The sequence below is a fragment of the Phalangium opilio genome, unplaced genomic scaffold (genome assembly GCF_054372755.1).
Source record: "Phalangium opilio isolate 3A_F unplaced genomic scaffold, DU_Popi_V2 ptg000354l_1, whole genome shotgun sequence".
Classification (NCBI taxonomy): Eukaryota; Metazoa; Arthropoda; class Arachnida; order Opiliones; family Phalangiidae; genus Phalangium; species Phalangium opilio.
In genome coordinates, this window is record NW_028324229.1 from 186,181 (window position 1) to 209,853 (window position 23,673).

The 23,673-nt window shown below is 36.3% G+C and overlaps 1 protein-coding gene across 1 annotated transcript; it reads right to left on the minus strand.

Annotated features, from left to right (window-relative positions):
• Positions 1 to 8,778: 8,778 nt before the first annotated feature.
• LOC149602612 (cholecystokinin receptor type A-like) lies at positions 8,779 to 22,736 on the minus strand. The gene is made up of 5 exons (XM_089860807.1): positions 22,178 to 22,736; positions 15,750 to 15,950; positions 14,118 to 14,279; positions 11,303 to 11,481; positions 8,779 to 9,384 (listed from the first exon to the last, which is right to left on the minus strand). The coding sequence occupies exons 1-5, from the start codon at positions 22,554 to 22,556 to the stop codon at positions 8,992 to 8,994; spliced, it is 1,314 nt and encodes a 437-aa protein (XP_089716933.1). The 5' UTR covers positions 22,557 to 22,736; the 3' UTR covers positions 8,779 to 8,991.
• Positions 22,737 to 23,673: the final 937 nt, after the last annotated feature.

The following is a 23,673-nucleotide window of genomic DNA, read 5'->3' on the forward strand; positions in this document are numbered from 1 at the left end:
TGAAGTACGGTTTCAACTTGCAAAACGCGACTAATTCTCTCAATTACCGTTTAATTTCCAAAATTAAATACGGTCTCAAATTGTAAAATGCGACTACCATTCGGTTTAAAATTCCACAATCTAATAGAGGCATCTTTTTAATAAAAAAATGGATTTTTTGGTATTAAACAGTGTTTTTTTAATAAAACTTGTCTATATTTTTTAAAAGTAAATTTTTTACAATTCATCTCCGGTTGCCTCTGTAATCAAAGGGAAGGTAACTGTTCTCCGTACAACCACCCCATTTACTTTCAATCAACCTTATCTATCGGAAGTTGAGGTTTTATCCTAACTTCGCAGTCATTTCGGCAACCAAACCGGGCGTGTTCCGTTGGTCCATTTCTCTCCCCTTAAAATAGTCCACCCACTAACCACCCTGCAGTATCTACAAGTGGTTTTTACCATTTTCATCTCATTTTACAGAGGTAGATGGTATAAACGAAACACAAGGGAGAGAGAGAGAGAAAGAGAGAGAGGTCTCGTTCGTATCGTCTCCTACGTAATGCCTATCTGATATTGATGGAAATGTTTCAAAATTCCGAGAAAGCATTTGACCCTTTTAGGAAGTGATTTTCTTGGCTAAAGTCTTTGATACAGGGATATCATTCCTAGTGTTATTTATTCATTCTAAATACTCCAAGATATTTCGGGAATATTTTAATAAATCAGATAATTTTCCTTAAATGTACCTTCCTCAGCATCGGGAGAGATATCTTATATTTTCGTTCGAGTTTTCCCGAATAATTATTCAAATTAATCCCATCCGGGGATTTTCTCCTCTAATTTTAAGTTACGCGAACGATGACCTCATTAAACTTGGGAGAAATCTTCGTCTTTAAGTAACTACAGAAGAGGATAATGGAAGAAGGATGACACTCTGTATCCTCTTAATACTTTAGTTATGTAACACGATTCTTTCCATGCGAGGGAGCCCATTTTGTTTGCTCTCCTGCTCATCAAACTGAATTCAGATGGGCATCGCACCGTGCTTGGGTGAATTCTATAACTGTTTGGTATATACTAAATCCTCAGCAATCAACCTGCAAACCTCGATGGTCTTGACGTGGGACAAAAATCCACCAGCGCATGCGCCTTAGCAAATAGTTAAGCGCTAGAGTAATGATTAGGGAACTATTTATCGCTCCAAATGTGATTCGGTTTAGTAAGCTTGAGCACTCCAAAGGTTCTGATGTTGGTAAGAATCATGTTACACTTTTCCCCGAAGAGAAGTAATATATACTTCTGGTAACTAGTACTCTAGAATGACCTAGGTTCCTTAAATCCTCATCGTGGACGAATTTGAAATAAGCTCATTTCATTTTATAATCCATGTTCTCCTACCTGTGGTCCAAATATGGTGTGTTTTAGTTTAGGGTCACGTGGACTAGTTACTTGGTAACTTAATTTCGCTACGTAAGGTTTAAAATGGTAACGAGAAATGCCAGAATTATTTGGAAGGTATTTTCAATTTTACAGCAAGCTTTTTTCCTGGATTCCGTTTGTAGGGTTTGATGGCGACCATAAATTATTTCAAATCTCTGTTTTTTATCAGGATAGGACCTGGAGTTGAGAATTTCTAGGAAGATAGTGGCGCCATTGTAAGCGGAAGTGCAACTGAATTGGGACAATTGTTCTAAAGGGAAGAAGTGGAGCTAATATATATTTAAGTAATTTACAGACCCAGTGTTATAAAATTCACACGGCGTTGTCTCGATTTATTATTAAATTCATCTCAATTTATAATACCAGCTGGCGATATCCAGGAAATTTTATAATTACTACTACCGTTGCCATAGCAACTCTAATTTTAACAGCTCGGTAAGGTGTTTCCTTCCAGAGACAGTATTCCGACGTTTCGCTATTTAAACCAAAACACATAGGACTCCCCTCTCAGGCTAGGAAACGCGTTTAGTTTATACTGGATTTGAACCCCCCATTCATTTATATACACAATTCTCACCGCCTTCCTAAAATTTAACGATTTTCGGAGGCATTAAAAAGTTTCCTTGTTTGATAAACATTCATTTTCTCTATTTTTACTGCCAATCTTTCCCGAGTTTTAACTTAGATTCGTTGAGTTTATTTTAACTGAAAATATAAACTTTTCCAGAATTTGGTTGTATAGTTAAAAATATTTTAATTTAACCTTATGAGGAATATTGGGTTTTATCAGGGGTTGATTTAATTTTAGAAGTAGGAATGGAGAATGGTTAGTATTTGCTTCAGTCCGACTCATAGCCCAGTAAAGAGCCCCTCCCTCCTACAAGTAACGAAAAGTTTAAATTATCTTATTGGCTCACTTAAACTACGCTTTGATGACGTTGCTGACAGGGACGGCGAAAAATACTTAATTCCATTTTACCCCTGTCGCTATGACCCGCCTCTTCTTTCATACCCCCCCCCCCCGGTCCAGGGGAAGGGGGTCCGGGACTTTGACGCGCGTCCACATTACTCTGTTCTCCATTCCTACTTCTAAAATTAAATCTATCCCTGGTTTTATATAGATTAATTTTGTTATGGGGGTGTAAATATTGATTAATTTAAATTGTTTTAATAGTACGTCATACGTTTATTATGCCAAATAATATAGGTTAAAATATATTTAATAATAATTTCATTTAATTGAAATAAATTATTTTATACTATCTAGTGATTAAATTTGAAAGTTTGCAAAGATATATGGAGAATGTCAGTGAAATTGATTTGGTCCGTCGTCCGATTATTTTAGAAATATTGATCTTGTTTGTTTCGATAATTATGTCTATTGATAATTGTTCTTAAAAATCTGACTGATTTCAATTAATTTTAAATGCAAATACAAAGTAATTGGGTCGTATTAAAGGAAAAAAAAGTAGAAGGCAGTACCAACTATCAAGATCGATGCCATCTAATAACCCGATCGAAACTCGTTTATTTTTCGTTGTAGATTATGTTATTTATTATATTTATCTCACCATTAAATGTCTTTAAGTATTTATAATAATCTAGTATAACTTTAAATCTATGGGTGCTGTACAACTAGGATGATTTGAATAAGTTTCTAGCTTAAAGATGGCGTGATGTTACAAAACCAAATCCATAAAGCCCATTAGAGGGCGAAACCTTGAAGGAGAGAGGGATGGAGTGGTAATCCATTTCCCATAACGTTGCCTCTGTACCCCCACCTGCGGAACGGCACCGAAGTCCTCCCTGTATCCTCAGCGTTTAGGTATGGTCGTACAGGACGAAAATCGTATAGGACGCCCCTGTATCTTAAAAATAGAAGCTAGGTCTCATACAAATACAATGACGCTATGCGGCAGCACTTAGCAAACGCCTATCTAAAAGGGTAGGGGCGTGCGCAAGGAACATTGGGAGAGTTTCAGTGCCGCATCATCATTACTTACCTCATTTCCCCCTGGTGAAATATACAGACATTTTTATAAGTAACGAAGGTTTTTACTTTTCTGGTCGCCATTTTGTAAGATGGCTGCGAATTGAAAAAATATTTCTTGGTGAGTACCTATACTACTTGAGAGAAACGTTCCAAAATCATTTCAGCTTCTTAGTTACAAGTTTGGGCTGTGCGTTGATTATCAGTCTGTTTGTCTGTCAAGACTGTTCTTTTATAGATTTGAATTTGACTTTTCTTTTCTAGTCTATTCCAAAATAGCCTATTTTTAAACAGAATTCTGAAGCTTGAATTTTGTTCCTTAGCTTAAGTATAAAGTTACAGTTTTGTTTTCATACTGTTTAGTTATTTCTTAATTTAACTAAGTATTTGGAGATTAAAGAATAATAGAAAATCAAATTATTTTTCTTCCATTAAGTTCTAGTTGATTTCGCTGACTTTTCCATTAAGATTTTAGAAGACGCTTCGGGCTTATAATTTTATTATATGTACCCTATATCATATTATTCTAATGTAGTTTAGTATTTTTCTTACATTCACGATTCTCTTTTGTTTGCCTTTGGCTTCTAATCCAAAATTGACACTATTCATTTGTTCATCCTGGTCGGATACCTCACTTCAAACCATGTTAGTTTGCGTGTGAAGCCCTACTTCAGGCGTTTTATGGAAGCTAACCCTCACCCACAGGTTATTCTATACTAATGGGGAACTAAAGTTAAAGACGTATAATAAGAAGAAAGGGTGGCCGAAGTTATCAAATGACCTAAAAATTTATATTTAGACTGTTTAATTCAATACTTTTAAAAGCAAGATGGATTTTCACGGAGAACCGGTTTTCAATTCATATTTATTAATTAATCCTGTTGGATTAATAGTTTTCGCTTTTGTATCACGACATAATAAGACCTTAATTGCGTGAACACGTAAGACAATCTCATTTGCAGGAGCATAACGAATTAATCGCGTTAAGGCTGCCACTGAAACGAACTCCGCCCGCCTTTCGTCTACATTTAGGCAGTGAGCACGTATCAGGAGGAGACTTGGAGATACCAGCTTTCCGTCAGCCACTTTCCCCCTTTTAGAACCGGTATCAGAGATCCGCACACGCGCAGTCGCCGTAACAGAGAGGAAAATATTCAGAGAGGCCAGTATTCTTTACGGATCACGTGACGTCTGGCGCAAGAGAGATATCGGGCTGTAGTTACCTTACACCTTCCCTCATTGATTCTCCTTCTTATACGTGCTCACTGATTTAGCTCGGACAAAACCCAACAATTTGTTGTTGCTAACTGCTAGCCGTGCCTTATCTCTTTTCCGCACTTTCTATTCTGGACCCGCGGCTTCTAATCTTAATGACAAAGCCATGTCCCAGCGGTTCTTTTTAACGAAGGTCCCTTTGCGTTTTCCTGTACCAACTTTTCATCAGCTAACTTCCATAACCTCAGTCAAAATCAATGATGTCGTTATACATACCATGCTCAATTTCAAAGGTTCCATATTTCCTTAGAAAAGCTTTAACTGTAAATGGGTATTTTTCTTGGAAATAACAGATTTTATTAATATTTAAAATTTCCGGAAAATATTCTCGTGTATAATTTAAATTTTAAAGAAGTGTTATATTTTTTTTGTTGAAAGTGGTTGCAAATTTCAAGGTTTCGAGTAAAGGTTTAATTAAAAATTCGTTTGTTGGAATATTTTTTACCTTTTTGAGGGAAATTTCCGCTGAAATTAAAAAAAAATTAATTTTGTAATGTTAAGCCTTTGTCTAGAAGTCCATAATGTGAAGTATTAAAATTAACTTTCCGTCGTTTGTCCCACATTATAAAATGCGCTTAATTGGTTCAATTTCTAATACAGCTGTACACCGTACGTAGTCGTAGGTCCTATGCAACTTTATTTAATGATGTGCAAAATATTTTCTCTTAATTTAGTAGAAATTTCATCAGCAACCTACGCTCTCGTTTCTGTTTTTCTAATAATAATAATAACGATGGGATTAAGAAGTTGGCTAATGATCGTGTGTAACCAACCAAATCAAACCAAGCTAAGTTTTCCAGTTAATAACTCGCCTTTATAAATGAAGTCGACTAAATCGCCTTAGGATTATTTTTAATTGCTTCGTTCCCATTAATTTTTATTAATTTTTAATTTAGCGTGACTGTATGAATGAGTTTTGATAATAAGTCTTATATAAATGAGCACTTTTATGCCATCTCGATAAGGGATTAAGTCTATTTTTAGAATTATTTTCGCCAAGACCATCAATGGTATTCTATAAAATTTTCCCATTAAAAAATGGAAGATTTATCTAAAGCTTTTCTTAGAACTGTAACATCAAAAACAAATAAAATTAACTGAAAGTTAGGCGCTTTTGTGTTTGACGTTTACGACGAAAAGTCTCTGGATTCTTTGGTATATTAATCAGCGCTCTACTTTAATAATATGTTATCTATTCCGCTTGATCTCCGACGAAAACAGTGAAATGCCAAGACCAGGAATACTTATATTTCTACTACTTTAGTCTTAAGAGACCTTAGACCCCATGTGATTGAATATAAGGGGAAGGGCTTAAAACGTTGTTAAACGGCCCGATCCTTTCATTGGCTATTCAAGCTAGGTTTATTCATTCACACCCGCTTATATTCGGATTCGGCGCGGATAGTTCGATATCTACGTCAATTCCACTTGGCTTCTAAGTTCAAATGTGACGTCAGGAGTGACGATTTTTACATCTCCTCCCCTTTAGTTCAAGCAGAAAGGCCCGGAAAATGGCAAGTTCAAGATTCCAAGTAAATGAACTCTATGCATTCCAGTCTAGAGCTAAGCCTTTTCATTATAAGTTGAAAGGTTTTTGTCTTTTGAAATTGCTAAATCTAATATGAATACATCAATAAAGGTGTAATTTTATCCCCTTTTAGTTTAATTTTCAGAGTTGTGGATTTAAAGGAACCTTAAAAATATTCAATTACCTATAAGATGGGAGGGTTCCACTGGCTGTTTCCCTTTCAAAGGTGTTTACAGATTACCTACCTTTGCTTCCTGTCTTATAAGACTTCCTGACGTGCTGATGTTCAAATCCAGGCTTCGGGTTTCTTTTTAATTTTACACGTAATTTTAATTACGGTAAAATTTAAGAAACGGCACCAAAACCCCTGTCCCTGTCCCTGTCCCGGACGCGTCCGCGAAACGAACGCTTACGATGAGAGAGAGAGGGAAACCGGTCGCGTCCGCGAAACGTACGCTTACGATGAGAGAGAGAGATCGCTAGCGTACGCGGTGGCGATACGAAGCTCCGCGTAGAGAGAGAACTGCCTGCCTGGTATATTAGTGAGAGGGGGAAGAGGGAGAGGGGGCATCCCGCTCGGAGAGAGAGGAAAGAAAGGTAGTTTAAATCTCGCGGGAAACAAGATGATAATTTTCGTGCACTACTGCACTTTGTGCGCGTGATACATCAGAGATTATGCTGGATGGTTAGGTTAGGTTTCGTAAAATAGAGGGGACGCTTTACGGTCATAGTGATTTCTGGTTTAGGGGATGCAGGATTTTGTTTAAATACATTATTTGATTCGTATGGTTTTTAAAAATTATACTTTAGTGGGGTGCACAATTTAGTTTCATTAATATTATTTGAAATGTGACGTTATTAGAAATTAAAGGGATACACGATTGTGTTTCAGAAATGTTTTTAGTTGTACGATTTATTGGAAATCAACTATACGGGGGGTCACGTGAGCCGTGTATTAGTGAGAGGGGGAAGAGGGAGAGGGGGCATCCCGCTCGGAGAGAGAGGAAAGAAAGGTAGTTTAAATCTCGCGGGCTTTTTTGAGTGAAGGGAAACAAGATGATAATTTTCGTGCACTACTGCACTTTGTGCGCGTGATACATCAGAGATTATGCTGGATGGTTAGGTTAGGTTTCGTAAAATAGAGGGGACGCCTTACGGTCATAGTGATTTCTGGTTTAGGGGATCCAGGATTTTGTTTAAATACATTATTTGATTCGTATGGTTTTTAAAAATTATACTTTAGTGGGGTGCACAATTTAGTTTCATTAATATTATTTGAAATGTGACGTTATTAGAAATTAAAGGGATACACGATTCTGTTTCAGAAATGTTTTTAGTTGTCAACTATACGGGGGGTCACGTGAGCCGTGTAAAATTACTATTAAGGCCCAGCCCTTGGGCCATCTTGTTTATTCTTGTGGTCTAGCTGAATCAATAAAGGTCGTGTATTTTGGAGTGGTGATGTCTGACAGTGACCCGATGATAAGGACTCTAATTACCGGACCGGAAGTTGGGTGTGCTTCCTTGTTCAGTTTCTTCCTTGACCTAACCATTGTCTTTTCGCCTTCTTCTAAAGCTCCCCGATTGTGTTAAATTATTATAGAGGTTGTGATTCTCGATGGTTCTAATCCGCCTCTAGTATTGGTTACAATCTGGAAACCAATCACGTCCTTCAAACGAAAGTTGATTGACGCAAAGTAGTTAGATGCTCTGAAAATTCTTTACAGAAGCATTTTGGGCAAAATATCCTGCGACAAATCATCACTTAAATTTAATGTATTTCTGGTTTTCTTCTATTGCATCCTTTTCACTTTAACCGTATACGCCAGTCTAAAATAACATCCCCAAGGTCTCTATATAATTTAATGAATTAACTAATTCTTGTAACTTGAAACTTTATTTGGCAAACTCTGTTCTCAGAGCCTTTTTTAACTTCCTGAAGGATCTAATTAAACTATAAGTTAACTTCTATTTTAATTATTCCAAAAATATTCTCGACTTCATGGTAAGAGTTTGCATAGTTAGGTAGAATAAAATATATTTTAATGGCGTTTAATTATTAAATTTACTCTTTGAAATTTACCTTGGAGATGAAATAAAACACCCGAATTTTTATTTCTATAATTTATTTTAAAGAAATTATAAATTCAAATTATTTTCATTAGGATACAGTGAATTTTAAACATTTTCAAAATCATATTAGTTGTATCATAAGTTTACAAGATATGTTCCAAAGGTATGACACTACCTATACTTCGTAATGCTATAGACTTACAGCTCGAGCTAGTTCGAGAACGACATGCGAGAATTGACTACACGCGGTTTTGAAGTCCACCTTCCTATTTAGGCTGTACTAAGCCTTTGACAGCGCCTCACCAGGCATCGTTTTACGTGAATCTATGACCTACGTCACTTCATGACAAGTTCTCATTAACCAGTGACAAACTTACGAAACATATCTTATGAACTTTCTAGGATATAACGAGAAATGTTGATACTGAGAGCTTTAGTTTTCATCCTCAGGGACATAACCAATAGGGAAGAAGAGATATCTAGTAGACTGATTTACGTCACCCGCGGCTTTTCCTTTTGATTCGCTTTTCGAGTCCGGGACTGCGCAAGTCTAAATTTTTAATGTTATAAACAGAAAGTTTCATATTGAACTTTTAAGCCTCTCGAGAATAGAATCATTTAAGTTTTATCATGTTTACCGAATAAACTGATTAGGATTACATTAAACGTTTTTTATTTATGACGTGTTTTTTCGTTGACGTTATTAATCTTTAGCAAAGGCCCGCGTTGATGAGTCGCGAATGGTCGATCGTTTACACGATTCAAGCTGTAGTGTCTCTCTAGGCACGGTGCAAGTTTTATTAGTAGCTGAGCGGTGAGGCGAGTTGATTCGACGGCAACCCAACGTGTTGATAAACGCTTTTCGAAATTGCTTGTTCAGAAAGCAATAAGTGATAGGGTTGCAACACGACGAAACGTAAGCCAAAAGGTGACAGGCCGAAATCCAATTCTGTCCCACGTAATAGTAGACCAGTTCGCTCTGAAATAAGGCCATCGTATTGATCACGTACAGGGGCGTCCAGCATACGAAAAATTCGGCCACAACCACGCATAGCATCAAGGCAATTTGACGCTTTCGAACGTGTGGACCATCCACCTGTAGTATTAAAAATTATCTCCTGGAGTTTTAAGGCATATCAAAGTACTTAGGTCTACTAAGCCCTCAAGAGAAAATAGAAGAGAGCATAATACTTGGATTAAAATTTTTCTTTAGCCTTACTTTCTACCCCTTTGAGGGTTGTCCTGTTCCCCCCCTAAAACTTCAAGTAGCCAGTCAGGACGCTAGAGGTTAAATTTTGAAAGTAGCGCTGCTCAAGGGATTCTGGGAAAGGGATCTGCTCCTCGTCCGCCGCCTTTAAGCCCGTAGTCTGTTTTCAGAGAACTGTTTTCCCCTCTCTAAAAGCTGTGAGAGGAGGCTATAATGGGAAGGGGTAGAATCTAACCCCTCACAGAACTATTATACTATCTTCTATTTTCTCTTGTTATTGCAGTACAAAACCATGAAGTTTTCATCCAGAACTGTTCTGAATTTAAGATACCTTTCTGTAACACCCTTTATATTTAGTGACATTGTTAAATAAGCAATACCCTTTTCATAACTTCGTATTGATGAATTTCTGATATAGTGACTTCAAACTAAGATGTATTAAAACTTTTTTCTCACGATGAGATATTCTTGGAAACCATTAATGTCAGACTACAGGAAATTTTCTTTTACCTTCTCGGTATAGTCAATCTTTTTGTCGCGAAAAATATAACGTTTTAGATAAAAGTAGAAGGTTGCTGTCTGAAGAGTTTCGTTTTTTAACTTCTACTATAAAAGCTGATTAAAATTTTAATATAACGTTTCTTTTTAGGCTTAGAAAAGATAATCATGGTCGTTTACGAGTTTACTCTTTTTTCTGTTAAAGATCCTCTAAGCACAAAATATTTTGATGTATTCAGATTGAAAGAGAAACTCTTGAATATAAATGTGTGTTTTTTTTACTCCAAAAATTCCACATTTTTTTCAATGCACTTTGTAGATTACGATGCATAATAAGATGAATATTTTTTTATATTATGTAAAATAGACTAGTCCATCTTTACAACCAAAAACCCCGACATTATCGGGTAAAAGTATAATCTCCTCTCGTCAAATTTTATTTTGACCTACTGAATATTTTTTTTTTCACTTTCAGGAAAGTATAGGCCTAACGTCTTTCCGTTCCTGTTTGTTATGTAAAACTCGTTATACATTACCAGAAGTATATATTACTTCTCTTCGAGAGAAGTGTACCACAAAGCCAGCGGGGTAATTGTAAAATGATTCTTCCCAACCTCTGAACATTTACTATAGCAAGGTTACTTAACCGAATCACATATGCGATAAATAGTTCCCTCATCATTACTCTATTAGCGCTTAACTATTTGCCAAGGCGCATGTGCTTGTGGATTTTGTCCCACGTCAAGACGTTGAGTTTTGTGGGTTTATTGCTGAGGATTTAGTACCAACAGTTATAGAATTAATCCTAGCACAGTGCGATGCCCATCTGAAGTTTGATGAGCGGGAGAGCAAACAAAAAGGGCTCCCTCGCCTGGGAAGAATCATGTTACATAATTAAAGCATTAAGAGGATACAGAGTGTCATTCTTCTTCCATTATCCCCTTCTGATATAACGTAATGAATAATTCATTTTAATAGAGTTGAAAAATGGTTTGGTTTAAATCACCCGCACCGTATTTGTCAGCTGGCTTTTGATAATTTGCATATAGTTAGCTACTTACCAAAAGGGTTGACATTTTTGCAATATTTTAGGGCGTTGAAAAGGCTTATTGGATAGCTATTACGCGATGTCAAAATTAATTTACATATTCAAGCTAATTTAGTTATTGTTCAGGTCAGAGTAATTGCTACGAGTGCCTTAAATAAAAACCAATATCCAAGAAGATAATATCAGAGTTTTTTATTCTAAATCTATTTGTGTACTTGAGGGTATGGATACGTTAAGAGTATTTACTTTAGTATAGTATACCTTAGATCTGAAGACTAGTTGTTTGGTTGTTTGCGAAGCGCATCGGTTTTTAGCTACGGATGAAGTCGATGGAAAGGAGGGTGCACTACTATCTTCTTGCACCACAAGCACTTCTTTCTTATCTTGAGGAAACTTGAAACTTCCAACTGATCCGCTTTGCCGCTTCACTCCCACGCCTCCTGTAAAGTTTTGGAAATCAGGAACAATGAACTTTCTAGGAAGGTACATTTTTTGTTCTAATGAAGCCTGAAGAAGTTAATTATGACTCATTAGAGCTTTACCAGTTCGCGGTATTAACTTTCATTTAGCTAATTAAGAAAGTTCGGTAACTCGACCGTTAAGCCTAACTATAAAACTACAACAGTTAACAACTGACGCCTGAATCAAGCTTACTGTAAATCAAACGCAAATATTACTTTGGAAAACGACTACTTTCGGTTTACGCAACATTCCTGCCAATTTTTTAGTCTGAAATTTCCTTATCACAGAGTTAGGCTTAGCAGATACGTTTCCTATCTTTGAATTACGTTAAATCTTTCAGATTCTGTAATGTTGTTTATGTTTTAGTAACTCTAATTAATTATTTAAAATTTAAGTGAATTTTGTTCAGAAAACTACCACTAAAAGTAGTCTTAACTATTCTCTTAACTATCGAATCTTCATTCTCCCTTGATCAGTCACAACCTTTACTATATTTCCACAAACCCGTAGCCGAAGCAAAAAAACCGAAATCGAAGTTTCGCTTCAGGACTATTAGTTTCTAGCTTCTCCATCAATATCTTTTGATGAACTTTTACGATTTTTCAAAGTAAAGAAAAATAAAAAAAATGTTATAAAACCCAGATGCCTTATATCTCGCCAACTTCTGAGACGTAGAAGTTTGACAACGGTTAATAATACCTGAACTTTAATTCATCTTGAACAGGAGTAATACATAGATATCTTCCACTTGGAATCTTTAAGACGCCATTTTCTAGACCTTCCTGCTTGAACTAAAGAGGACGACGTGTAAAAACCGTCATCCCTAATGTCACGCTTAATGAATTTGAACTTAGACACCACATGGCATTGACGTAGCCAAGACTCCCATGATCTAAGAGCGTGGAACTCGAATGTAAATAAGTTCTCTTTACGTGTTCTCAATGTACGTGTAAACCTAGGATCGACGGTTGGTTGCCTTATATGCGTGAATAACCAATGAAACGCTAGGAAGGAGGGACGTGCTATTGAACAAAGTTTTAGCCCTTCCCCTTACTTTCAATCAGATATTAGTATGAGGTCTATAGCTTCTTAAAGTTTCTAAGTAGAAGAACTCTATGAATTCCTGTCTGAAATCAATATAGACGACACCAGAAAGTGATGTAATTTCCTTCAAGTATAGTTTTCGTTTAACGGTGACTTTTACTTCATTGACTCCGATAAGAAGAATGAAGTGTTAGTTCCAGGCGCAAAGTCGTAAACTTGTTACTTACAAAAGGGGTTTTCGCGACACAGGCCCAAGGCGTCATTTCATTTCTCGATGACCGAACACAAAGCTTGATGGGATGACCACCCTTAATTGAAATTGCTATTTTTATATATTTTTTTGTCTCGGCGGAAATGTTAGAAGTTCGACCGGTATCTATTTTTAAAATTCGTTCAGTTTGCTCTTTTTTTCTTCTTCTGGGTGAAATATCAAAATCTAAGCCATTCTCTAGATAAAGCTATTTTCAGAATACGCCAGCACCTTTAGATTGATGTCGCGTTCCCTTAGGTTCTCTGTTATTGATTTTGGGTGACAGGATTTCGATATAAATCCTCTTTTCTCTTCTAGACGTTATTACGGATTACGTTATACAAGGATTCAATGCTGCGAAAAACCATAAGCCGGGATTTTGTTATTTTGTTTTTTTATCTCTTAAAGTTACATGTAGCGGAAGAATTTTCGTCTAAGCCATTTCTTTTCTTTTTTTTTATTTGCTGAAGTTTTAAAATAAAATATTCGGGAACTGATATTTCGATGTTTTTTTTTGAGGGAAATACTATCTACATTTGGATGCTAGCTTTCTGAGAATTAAAGATGAATCTGTAGGTTTTTTTGGGATTTGAAAGATCTCTCGTGAAAATAATTTTTATTTATAAAGTAAGACGAAATAGGATTCGAGCTTGTTACCTAACACTTGCTACGGCTTTTTCGGGATTCTCAAGGGATTCAGAAAGTTGAAAAATAAATTTGAAAATTCGTTTTCATTTGAACAAGTTCCATTAAGTCTTGTGAAAAGTATTTTTACCCCTGGGATATTTATTTTTTTGCACTGAAAGGTATTTTTTTAAATGAAGTGCGGGTAGGCCTATACCTTTTCGCAATCAAATCAAATATTGATGAGACATACGAAGGAGGCAATTGCTTTATACAGGGTGTTTCTGGTGTGTACTACTTTGGCTGATTTTGAGTCTAAAATGTAACTTCTATCTCCATTTTACCGTCCGGGCCTCTGTGTTCGAGTTATGATTTGACTCGATGTTTTAGGGATGACCCCATAAATTTAATTAGAGAGCATTGTCTAAATCAGTTTCTTAATTAAATTTAAGGGGCTTTCCGTAAAATACCCCATTCAATCTTAACACAAAATCAGTGTCCCTTGGGGTAAAATGGAGATAGAAGTTACATTTTCGACTCAAAATTCATTTCCCAAAGAACATCCCCCTTAATTTATGGCAGACTTATCCGAAACACCCTGTTTAGTAAAACGCCAATTTCTTTGCTAGACTACGGCTTGTGTCTCCTGTTGATCGTGTTACTTTTATGGGAGAATCGTGTTTGTTGTAAACTTACCCCTAGAGCGAGGTTGTCCCCCTTGACAAACTTTACGTATGATGAAGAGGTAGAAGGAAGTCATGACTAGCAACGGAAGAACTAAGAGCATCACGTCTAGATAGATGTTGAAGGCCCTTTCCGACTCAATATCAGGAAAAACTTCTCGACACTTGTGCTTACCTATAAAAAGATATCGAAAATTGGATTATACCAGAAGTGTATAATACTTCACTTCGAGAGAAGTGTACTCCAAAGCGGGATAATTGTAACGTGATTCTTCCCAACATCAGAACATTTGGAGCAAGGTTACTAAACCGAATCATATTGGCGATAAATAGTTCCATCATCATTACTGTATCATCAACTATTTGCCAAGGCGCATGCTCTTGTGGATTTTTGTCCTATGTCAAGACAATCAAGGTTTATGGGTTTATTTCTGAGGATTTAGTACCAAACAGTTTTAGAATTCAACTCAGGGTGCCAAGTCCATCTGAAGTTTGTTGAGCAGGAGAAAGCAAACTAAAAAGGGTGAGCCTGCATGTTTCATAACTAAAGTATTAGGAGGATACAGAGTGTCATCCTTCTACTATAATGTCCTTCTGATTATAGTTGATACTCTCACTCTTAGGAACTTAGTTTCTAAAAGGTCCCTAAGGGTCCTAAGCCGGATGTTATCGTCAGCGGAGGTTTTTAATCGACAATACAGGTTTAATTTTTTTCTATATAAAAAGGCGAAACCTAGGAAGTTTATAACTTTGGAATTATCTACTTCTATATCTACCGGTACTTAATCTATGATAAATGGGCAGTAAATAATTACGTTAAGTGTTATTATATATAATATAAACATCGTAAAACCGTTTTTACCTATCCAAAACACAGTTTTTAGTACGTCATTAATGTAGATACGAGTCTTGTAATCATGAAAATAAAAGTTCACCGCCCAAAGTCTTCTTTTATTTTTGGTTTGAAGCCTTTAGAAGTCTTCACCACTAATTAAATAGGGCGTGCTGAGTGCAGTCTTCAAGATCTCAACTTTACATATTTTGAAACTTTTCCCCGAATAATTGATCATTAAGGAGGTTTTGAAATGTCTTTGGTTGAAGAAGAAACTTTTCTCATTGTGTATTTGATGCCTTTAAAAGAATTCGTAAGGAAGTTTGACCATCCCTTGCGTTTATTCCAGACAATGTTTCGTCTTTAATAGACATTTTTCGATGTAAAAACTGGGGTAGGTGACCCTTTGTATTGAGACGTACAACGGGGTTGATACATTCCCGACTCTGCAGGGCACTCTCTTGATACAAAATGACTACAGCGCAGGCGCCAAAAATCGAGATGAAATTCAAAGTTTTACCCCCGTGTCTTTCCCTCTTATATTGAAATGGTCTATTCCAAACCGCCCACAACCGAGACAATTTCCAAAAATATAAATTGAGTAGGTGTAAAAATTCGAGAGAAAAAAAATGAGCTCCTAAACGACTCGAGGCTAGTGCGATTTGAAAAAAAAAAGAAACCCAAGACTTCGTTAAAAGTTGGATGAAAAGACGTCCCAAACGCCATATGAGATCCTGCAAGCTTATTAGCGGAATTTTTTTTTCTATAAAATCTTTTTTTGAAATCTTTAGCCCTTAAAGGCAGCCAACTTACCCTTCTGGTTGAGCGGAATGAGCTGGCTTAAAATGGCAATTGGAGCCATGGCCAGAAGTGAGGTCAGCCAAATAACGAGAATGACCCTGTAGGCGTGAGAGACTGTTTGCCATCTTCTCGATTGTAGAGGCCGGCAAATGGCGAAAAATCTTTCCATCGAGATGGACACTAAAGTCCAGACGCTCACCGCCACTGAAACGGCTGTTCAAGAAGAAATGAATCAAAAACAGTTAAGAAGATTTACTCGACGTAAATTGCTACTTTCAATTTGAACTTTTGCTTTTCGACCCTCGCTCTATTCTATATTTAAAACATCTATCTAAATTGCCATTAGATAGATGATATTAGATAGAAGATATGTTGCATAATTTTGTCACTCCCAGCTTGCCATGAAGTGACGTAGCTCATAGAATCTCGTAAAGCGATCGCGCCTGGTGAGGCGTTGTCAAAGTCTTATTACCATCAAGAAGTGATATCTAGTTTACTAGGGAGAAGTTATAAGATGCCTAAGTATTCGCGCGCCATAGTCCCATACCCCCTTTCAAAATACAAGGGGGGGACGTAAAAGGAGGCCGGGCTATTTCGCCTCTCCTGAGTCGGAAAATACGTAATTTTCGTCATTCGCGTCGCGCTGACGTGAGTTTTCAAGAACCAATGAGATGCGGGTTGTAATTTAAAGGCGGGGATTAACTCCGGACCTACGTTACGTTTGGACTGGAGATAAAGCTGGATATGTGGCGAATTTATACCTTCTCCCTAATAAACTAGTTATCACATCTTGGTACCATACTAAATAGGAAGATGGACTGCAAAACCGAGTCGTTCTCAAATCAGTTCTCAGTAAGTCTCTGGCATTACGAATGAAACATATCTTCTAAACTTGTGATTTCAAATTGTAAAATTCTATTAAATTTCAATGTAACTTCCGTTTTAAAATATTTAATGCGAAAAATTCCAAAATAATCAATTATTTCCTTAAATTTTAGGATCGATAAAGTTTCTCCGCCGGCGAGAAAACCTTTTTCAATAAATCAGGAAATGCATTTAGTAGGAGGATCTTAAAAATAGCTCTTCCTTTAAGATGTCTTCTCAAAGTTTTTTTCTCCTGAAACTTTATTAAAAGTATTTTTTTTGGAGTTCTTTGTCTCCTTTAAACCTTTCCCCACAACTGTGAAGAAATCACGTGAAACAATCCTTTTTGCATATAAGGACAACATTTTTTTGTGCCTTGACTAATATTAAAGGTTCACTGCGAAAGTTTTTAATAAAAGATAGAAAAACGCATATAAAGAGGTAAGGTAAATAAAAATAGACTACTATTTGATGATACTCTTTATAGATTCGCATTTTCCTGACTGGGATAAAAGTAATAACTTTTTATATATATATATATATGTCTATATTACTTAATATATAGCTTATATTCACACTTTCAAACGTTCTTAAGTTGTTTTTATATTATTCGAATGTCTCAAGATTTTCTCAGAAAATATTCATGAATTAACCCTTATAATTTTTCCATGAATATTTTAGTTCGTTTCTTCAGTTTCTCGCTTTTTCATATTGTCATAAGTTCCTAAGATATGTTCCCTAAGTTTGGCACTGGTTTCAAACTGGAGCTTGTCATGAAGTGACGTAGTCATAGATTCTGGTGAGGTGCTGTCAAAGGCGTAGTACAGACTAAAAGGAAGATGGACTGCAAAACTAACCAAGTAAAGTCAATTCTCGAACTAGCTCGAGTTGTAAGACTCTAGCATTACGAAGTATTATGGAACATATTTTGTAAACTTATTCATAGGATAAATAACTAAATTCACGAGAGTAATAACTGCCTTTCTAAGTGATAAAAGCGGTTGGAATAAGGGATTTTTTTTCTATCAGACTTTTACGAAGGAAGTTGCGCCTTCTGCAAAATTGCCCCTACGTTTTATGGGGATTTTTCTTTCTCCACTGAAGGGTATACGAACCTCAATTTCAATATTTCGAATTTAAGTAAAAGCAGGTCGGAGAAAGTTGGGTTTACCAGAGACACGCACTCGTAAGGGTCCTCTAAGTAGAATATATACGTATATAACTTGTATTTAGGTAAGTAGAAACAGTAAGGTTTAAGTCAGGGTAAAAGACCAAGATTATTTAACCTTCACCTACGCAAAACTTTTAAACTTGAGAGCTAGTCTATGACGTAGATGAAACGTCATAGAATCTCGTAAAGCGACGTCTGTTGAGGCGTTGTCAAAGGCTTAGTACAGACTAAATGGGAAGATGGAATTCCTGCAAAACCGAGTGTAGTCAGTTCTCGCTTGTCGTTCTCGAACTAGCTCGAGCTGTAATTCTCCAGCATTACGAAGTATAGGTTGTGTCAAAAACTAAACTGTTGGCGCAAAAACGGTTGTATTGTATCCTCGCATACTCGGAAACACATTTTCGAAATTAGTATTTATTGGAATCATGTCCTGGTGAAGTTTAAAATTGTCTTCGCCATGCAGATACCATTTTTGAAATTGGTTTTATAAAATTCTATCTTAAGAGCCAAGGCTTAGGTATTTTTTTCTATGGTTAGGACAGGACATCATTGAAGGAACATGTTGCGTGCCTTCAAGAACTTTTGCAGTTCTTACATATATTTGCTTATCATCTTGAGTAGTTTGTGAAAAGTCAACTATAAAATATTGAAATTTGCATATGAATAAAATACATATATTTCAGCGAAACTCTTGGTTTGATTTAAAAATAAAGTAAATATTGCTCTATATTTATAATTTGTTAAATTACAGATATCAGATACTAACTAGAAATGCAAGTGCCCATGGCAGTTTGAAGTTCTCACGATTGAAATACTTAAAGAGCACTTCAGGAGAGTTGTATGACTTTAATCTTCATTCACCGAAGCATAACTGGCTTTTGACCTTTGGAGTTAGAAGTTTCAGAAGAATAAACCGAAGAACTTACGTTCCCTTTAATTATATGGTTTCAAAACTTTACGAGCGATGCTTTTAACCACTTGGACATCATGTAATTACGTTTAAAGGAAGCAACCTAATATTAACCTTTTCCCCTAAAAATTTCACCGTGTTCAACTTTCAAGCGAAAGAAAACCCTAGAGGCTTGGGTTGTAAAGATATTTCGTATAACTTAACTCTTTTGGACTGGTCTCCGTGTGATCGGCACCATCAGATACCTCTACGCGTATATAGCTCTTGAGAAGCGGCTCCTAAGGGCAATAAGTTTCAATGTCTTTCTAGTTCGAATAACCGGCGGCGCAACACTGAATTGCACTCTTACGTTGAGACTTATCTCGTTTCCTTTTAGGGATTTTGCCGCGTGCTTTTAAGAGTTGTTACTGAACCAAACCCGTCGTTAACCAGTACCCTTGTCGCGTGATGTGCTTCGGGAAACATAGATGCATAAAAGCACGTGCACTGTAATGTACATGCACTGGATCTCTCAAACAGAAATAAAATCTACGACAATTTAATTAATGGAATCAGGAATATATATTTCTTCTCTTTGAATTTTTAAGAATCGAGGCCTTAATCTGATTGAACGTAAGGGGAAGGGCTTAAAACGTTGCTAAACGGCCCGCTAATCCTTTCTCGCGTTTCATTGGCTATTCACCCCAGGCTTACTTGTTCACATAACGCAATGGATAACTTGTTTACATTCGAATTCGGCTCGGATAGGTCGATAGCTCGTCACTGTCACTTGGCCTCTAAGTTCAAATACATTAGGGATGACGTCAGGGGTGACGGTTGCTACATCTCCTCCCCTTTAATTCAAGCAGAAAGTCCAGGAAAATGCAAGTAGATGAAATCTATGTATTGCTAATGGAATAGAGTATGAAGTTTTGGTGTTATACACTTCACCAAAAATAGTGATATCTGTTCCATTTCTGAATGATCATCGATGATCCTGGATTTTATTTTAGTCCTTGTTGTTATTCGTCTATGGGGGAAATAGCATTGTACTTTATGAATACAAGAAGCTCGAGGGGACGTTTATTTCGCGGTATCTCTTTCCGGCCAAACAAACTGTAAATCTTTCGTGGGCTTTCTTTTTTCTCTAGTACCTTTTCATTCACTGAATGTTATTTTTTATCAATGCGTAAGCAATGTAAACGTCAGATTTGAATAAGACCCTAAACCCCATTTATTTTCGAAATTGTCCTCTTGCGGAATCTTAGGCTAAAGTTTATAGTTCAGCTTTTGTCTACTGGGAATCTACTATAGCCACTGTCTACTCAATAATTTTAACTTCAAATTAGGGATCGCATCTCATTAATTTTGTTCGACTCCTTGGGATTGCGTTTCAAGATAAATTTTGAATTAAAATTAATGAAGGATATATTTCACTAACTATAGATTGAGTAAATATAACCTATACTTGGATTAAATTTATTGATTCCCTAGTGCTGAATTGTTTGATAATATATAGATTTAATTCCGTCGGCAAACGGCCCTGAACTAACTGTAACTTCTGACTTTTAGGAGTGGTTTGTTCTGAAACGACACACCATTTATTTCAGTGTCCACTTAGATAAATTATTCCATGTCGTGTCCAGCTACACAGACAATGTCAAAAGCTTTTATCTGAAATTTATGATGTCATCAATCAAATTTGGTTTGTCGAATGTTTCTAACAGAGATAGATATATATATCATAAAATTCGTGCAGGCTATTATTTGACTTGTCTTGTTTGTTGTTTACTTTCTGACCAACCAAAGAAGTATATTAATAAATAGTTATTAACTTCCCTGAAACTGCGATGAGGGATTTAAGTATAATGTTATGTTACCTAATATTTTCCTTTAAATAGGCTTAAAATATTATTAAATTTTCGTTGAGTCTAAAGCAAGTTTTAAATGCCCTCGTAACAACTTTTAGAAGCCAATTTTACTTCGATTTATCTTTGTTACATAATTTACCCTGACGTTTATCCTAAAAGCTCGAAAAAACAGTTTAGCGTCAGACACGCTAAACTTTGGTATTTGATAAACTCTAAGTAATCGCCTTAATGTCATCCTATAGTTCGGAAGAGAAGTCCAGACTTTTTTTGCGTCGCAAACGCCTACTTGTCATAGAATGATAAATGTCCTGGCAAACTCTTTTTATTATCCGTGGTCCAGTGCTTACTGCCATATTATTTCCCAACAACAAGATGACCCATGGTTACTATCGTGTTCTGCCTATCCAGGGCCTTCTTTTGACTTATGACAGCGGTTTTTAATTATTTTTCATTCAGGAATGTGCCTTAACGACAAGAATTTTTGACTCGTTTAAAATTACCCTTCGCTCCAAAAATTTGATAATTTCAGAGAAAAATTTGGAAGGCGTTGAAATATTTGCGAAAAATAATTAAAATACTTCGTAACAATCGTAAGTTACAGAAATACATTACGTAAAAGTCTGACACTTTGAATGAAGACTAAGCAGAGAAGAAAAAACAGTCCAGCTCCTCAAGCCTTTGAAAGTGTTTCTTAACATTGGAGTTACATTTTAGAATCCGAGACAGTTCACCTTCGTAGTTTGTAAACCCTTCCTAGCAACCAGTGTCAAATTTACGCTCTAGCTATTCGAACATTTTTTTCGTTGTAAATAGAAGCAAGCTGTTCTTTTCAATCTGGCTCCATGTCGATAAGAACTTGACTCTTTCTCTCCTTCCAATTTTGATAAGAAGGCTGTTTCAATGAAAGGACGCGCGTCTTACTAACTCCTTTCTTTCCCAGCGCTGCTGTCTTTAGCTATACCTTAAGAAAGCCTCTACTTTCACTTATACCTTAAGTAAAACGCGCGGAATCTCATTTGAAATTGTTGCAAGGAAAGGTGCAGTATCTTTTTAATAATGACTCTATGTTTAGTTGCGATACATTTGCTGCGCCCGCTTTTAATAATAATTCCCCGGGATTACCCAGGAAGAAGTAATTTGATATTGCAAGCTACCCTTTTTCATCATTTTCGTACGATGCCTTATACAATATTAAACGTAGTATGTCCTTCATAAAGGCGTAGAATGCATTGTTTTATTACCTAGATCTAGCTTTCGCATTATATAGACCGGCAAAAACAAGACTAACTTCAGGTATTCGAACTGCAAAGTTGCTTCCTCGTTGTCCTACTGCGCTAGTGTCATATATCAAGGTTAAATATAGTTGCGCAACTACTTTTGTGGTCTTTATTCTTTTGTCCCTCCCACGGTTGTCGTTATAAGATGCTGACGTCCGTGGATATGTTTCTTCACCAAAGGTACGTCGGAACCACTTCCCAAATTCCCCCTGAATCTCTTTGAACTTTCAAAGACTTCATTAGCTATTTAGTATCGTGTGTAGGGGAAGTTTGAGTGAATTGTGAATTTTTCTTGTGTTTTTTAAATCTATTATACATTAACCCCTGAAGGTTTAGTGTTTAAAGTTCAAAATCGTAGCTTTTCTTACCTTGTAAATACGGTATCATACGACACATTGGCTCACCGAAGACAAAGTCACGTAGTAAACTTCCAATGAGCGTAAATGGCATGCAGAAGACTCCGAGTAACAGGTCACTGATGGCCAAATTGAGCAAAAAAACGTTAGTGACTGTTCTCATGCGTCGATTTCTCGTTAATGTTACTATGACCAACAAGTTCCCGGCCACTGCGAATACGAATATTAAACTATAGAAGAAAATCTTCAACACCATGATATCATCATCATTCAAGGGCACCATTTTGTTGTTCTTATTACAATCATCCGACGAGACGAGACAATCCTCCTCTGATGACGTTAAATTATTTGTCCATGTCTCCATAGCGAAGTAAAAATTACTTTTAATCATGAGTTGGTAAGTGTTTTATGTCTCGATTGTTCCATTCTTGACGCGTTAACTCATTAAGTTGAATACACGTGTTCTTATATCGTCGTTTACGACTGGTTAAGTGAACGGTAAACCTCAACCACATACTCAGGGCTCGGACTGGTAAAAACCAAAAATTGGTTGCAGTCCGCTTAGCTTCAAGTGAAACTTTTGCCAACCCCCCCCCCCTCCGAAAATTCTAATATCGATTAGGATTAAGGCGCTTGTTGAGTTGGTGCCCGATGGAAGATTTTCCCGCGCAAATAGTGACATCTCGCTTTGATTTTCGGTTAAAATACCTGTTAGTTTCAGCAGATTTCGGATAAGATTCGATTAAGGATGATGCGATAGGAAATATAATCCTTGGATCTCTTTGAGCTCTCAGAAAAATTCCTTTTTTTGTTCTTATTTTTTTTATATGTGTGGGAAGCTCGCGAAAGAAAATGGGATTTTAAGAGACAAGAAAGATAAATCCATTCCAAAAGATTTCTTCCTCCTCTCCACTTTTATCCAATTATGCGAAAATAATGAGATTTTTATCATTAGCTAGTTAAGAGATATCCGGCATTCGATGAATTCGCATATTAAAAATTTCTTTCCAAGGACATATTTTTTATTGGATTTGGTTATTGTGGTCGAAATCAATATAAAGAAAATGGATTTTTTTCTATTTGATAGTTAGGAAGCGACAATTTAAAAAAAAATGTAAAAAACTTTTTGTATTTTGCAGTTAACCAAGTTGCTAATTAAAGGCCCTCACACCTCAAGTATCCTCCAATGATAGAACAGTCTCAAGTTCTCCTTGTAAACCTAATTGCTTGACAAATGGGTGTACTTTTTCTCCAATTAAAGTGAAACAGCGAAGAAAAGGTATAATCCGCATCCTTTTAGGATATAATTAGAGTATCTTGAAAGGTTGTGCAAACATCGACTTTAAATTTTGAAAATCCCTTTGAACATAAAAAAAGCGAAATGTGTCACAATATTGTTTTTCTTTTGCCCTAAAAGGGTAGATCTGTCACCATACGTGAAGTTACAGGTAAAATTTCCTCAGGCTAGGTGTTGGAATAATGCAATTTTCCTGTTATAAAACAGGTAT

Coding starts and splice junctions, on each gene's coding strand:
- LOC149602612 (XM_089860807.1), bottom strand. CDS start 22,556: ATGATTAAAAGTAATTTTTACTTCGCTATGGAGACATGGACAAATAAT. Junction 14,280..15,749: donor CATTCCGCTCAACCAGAAGG/GTAAGTTGGCTG, acceptor ATCTTTTTATAG/GTAAGCACAAGTGTCGAGAA. Junction 9,385..11,302: donor AACTAGTCTTCAGATCTAAG/GTATACTATACT, acceptor TTAATACTACAG/GTGGATGGTCCACACGTTCG.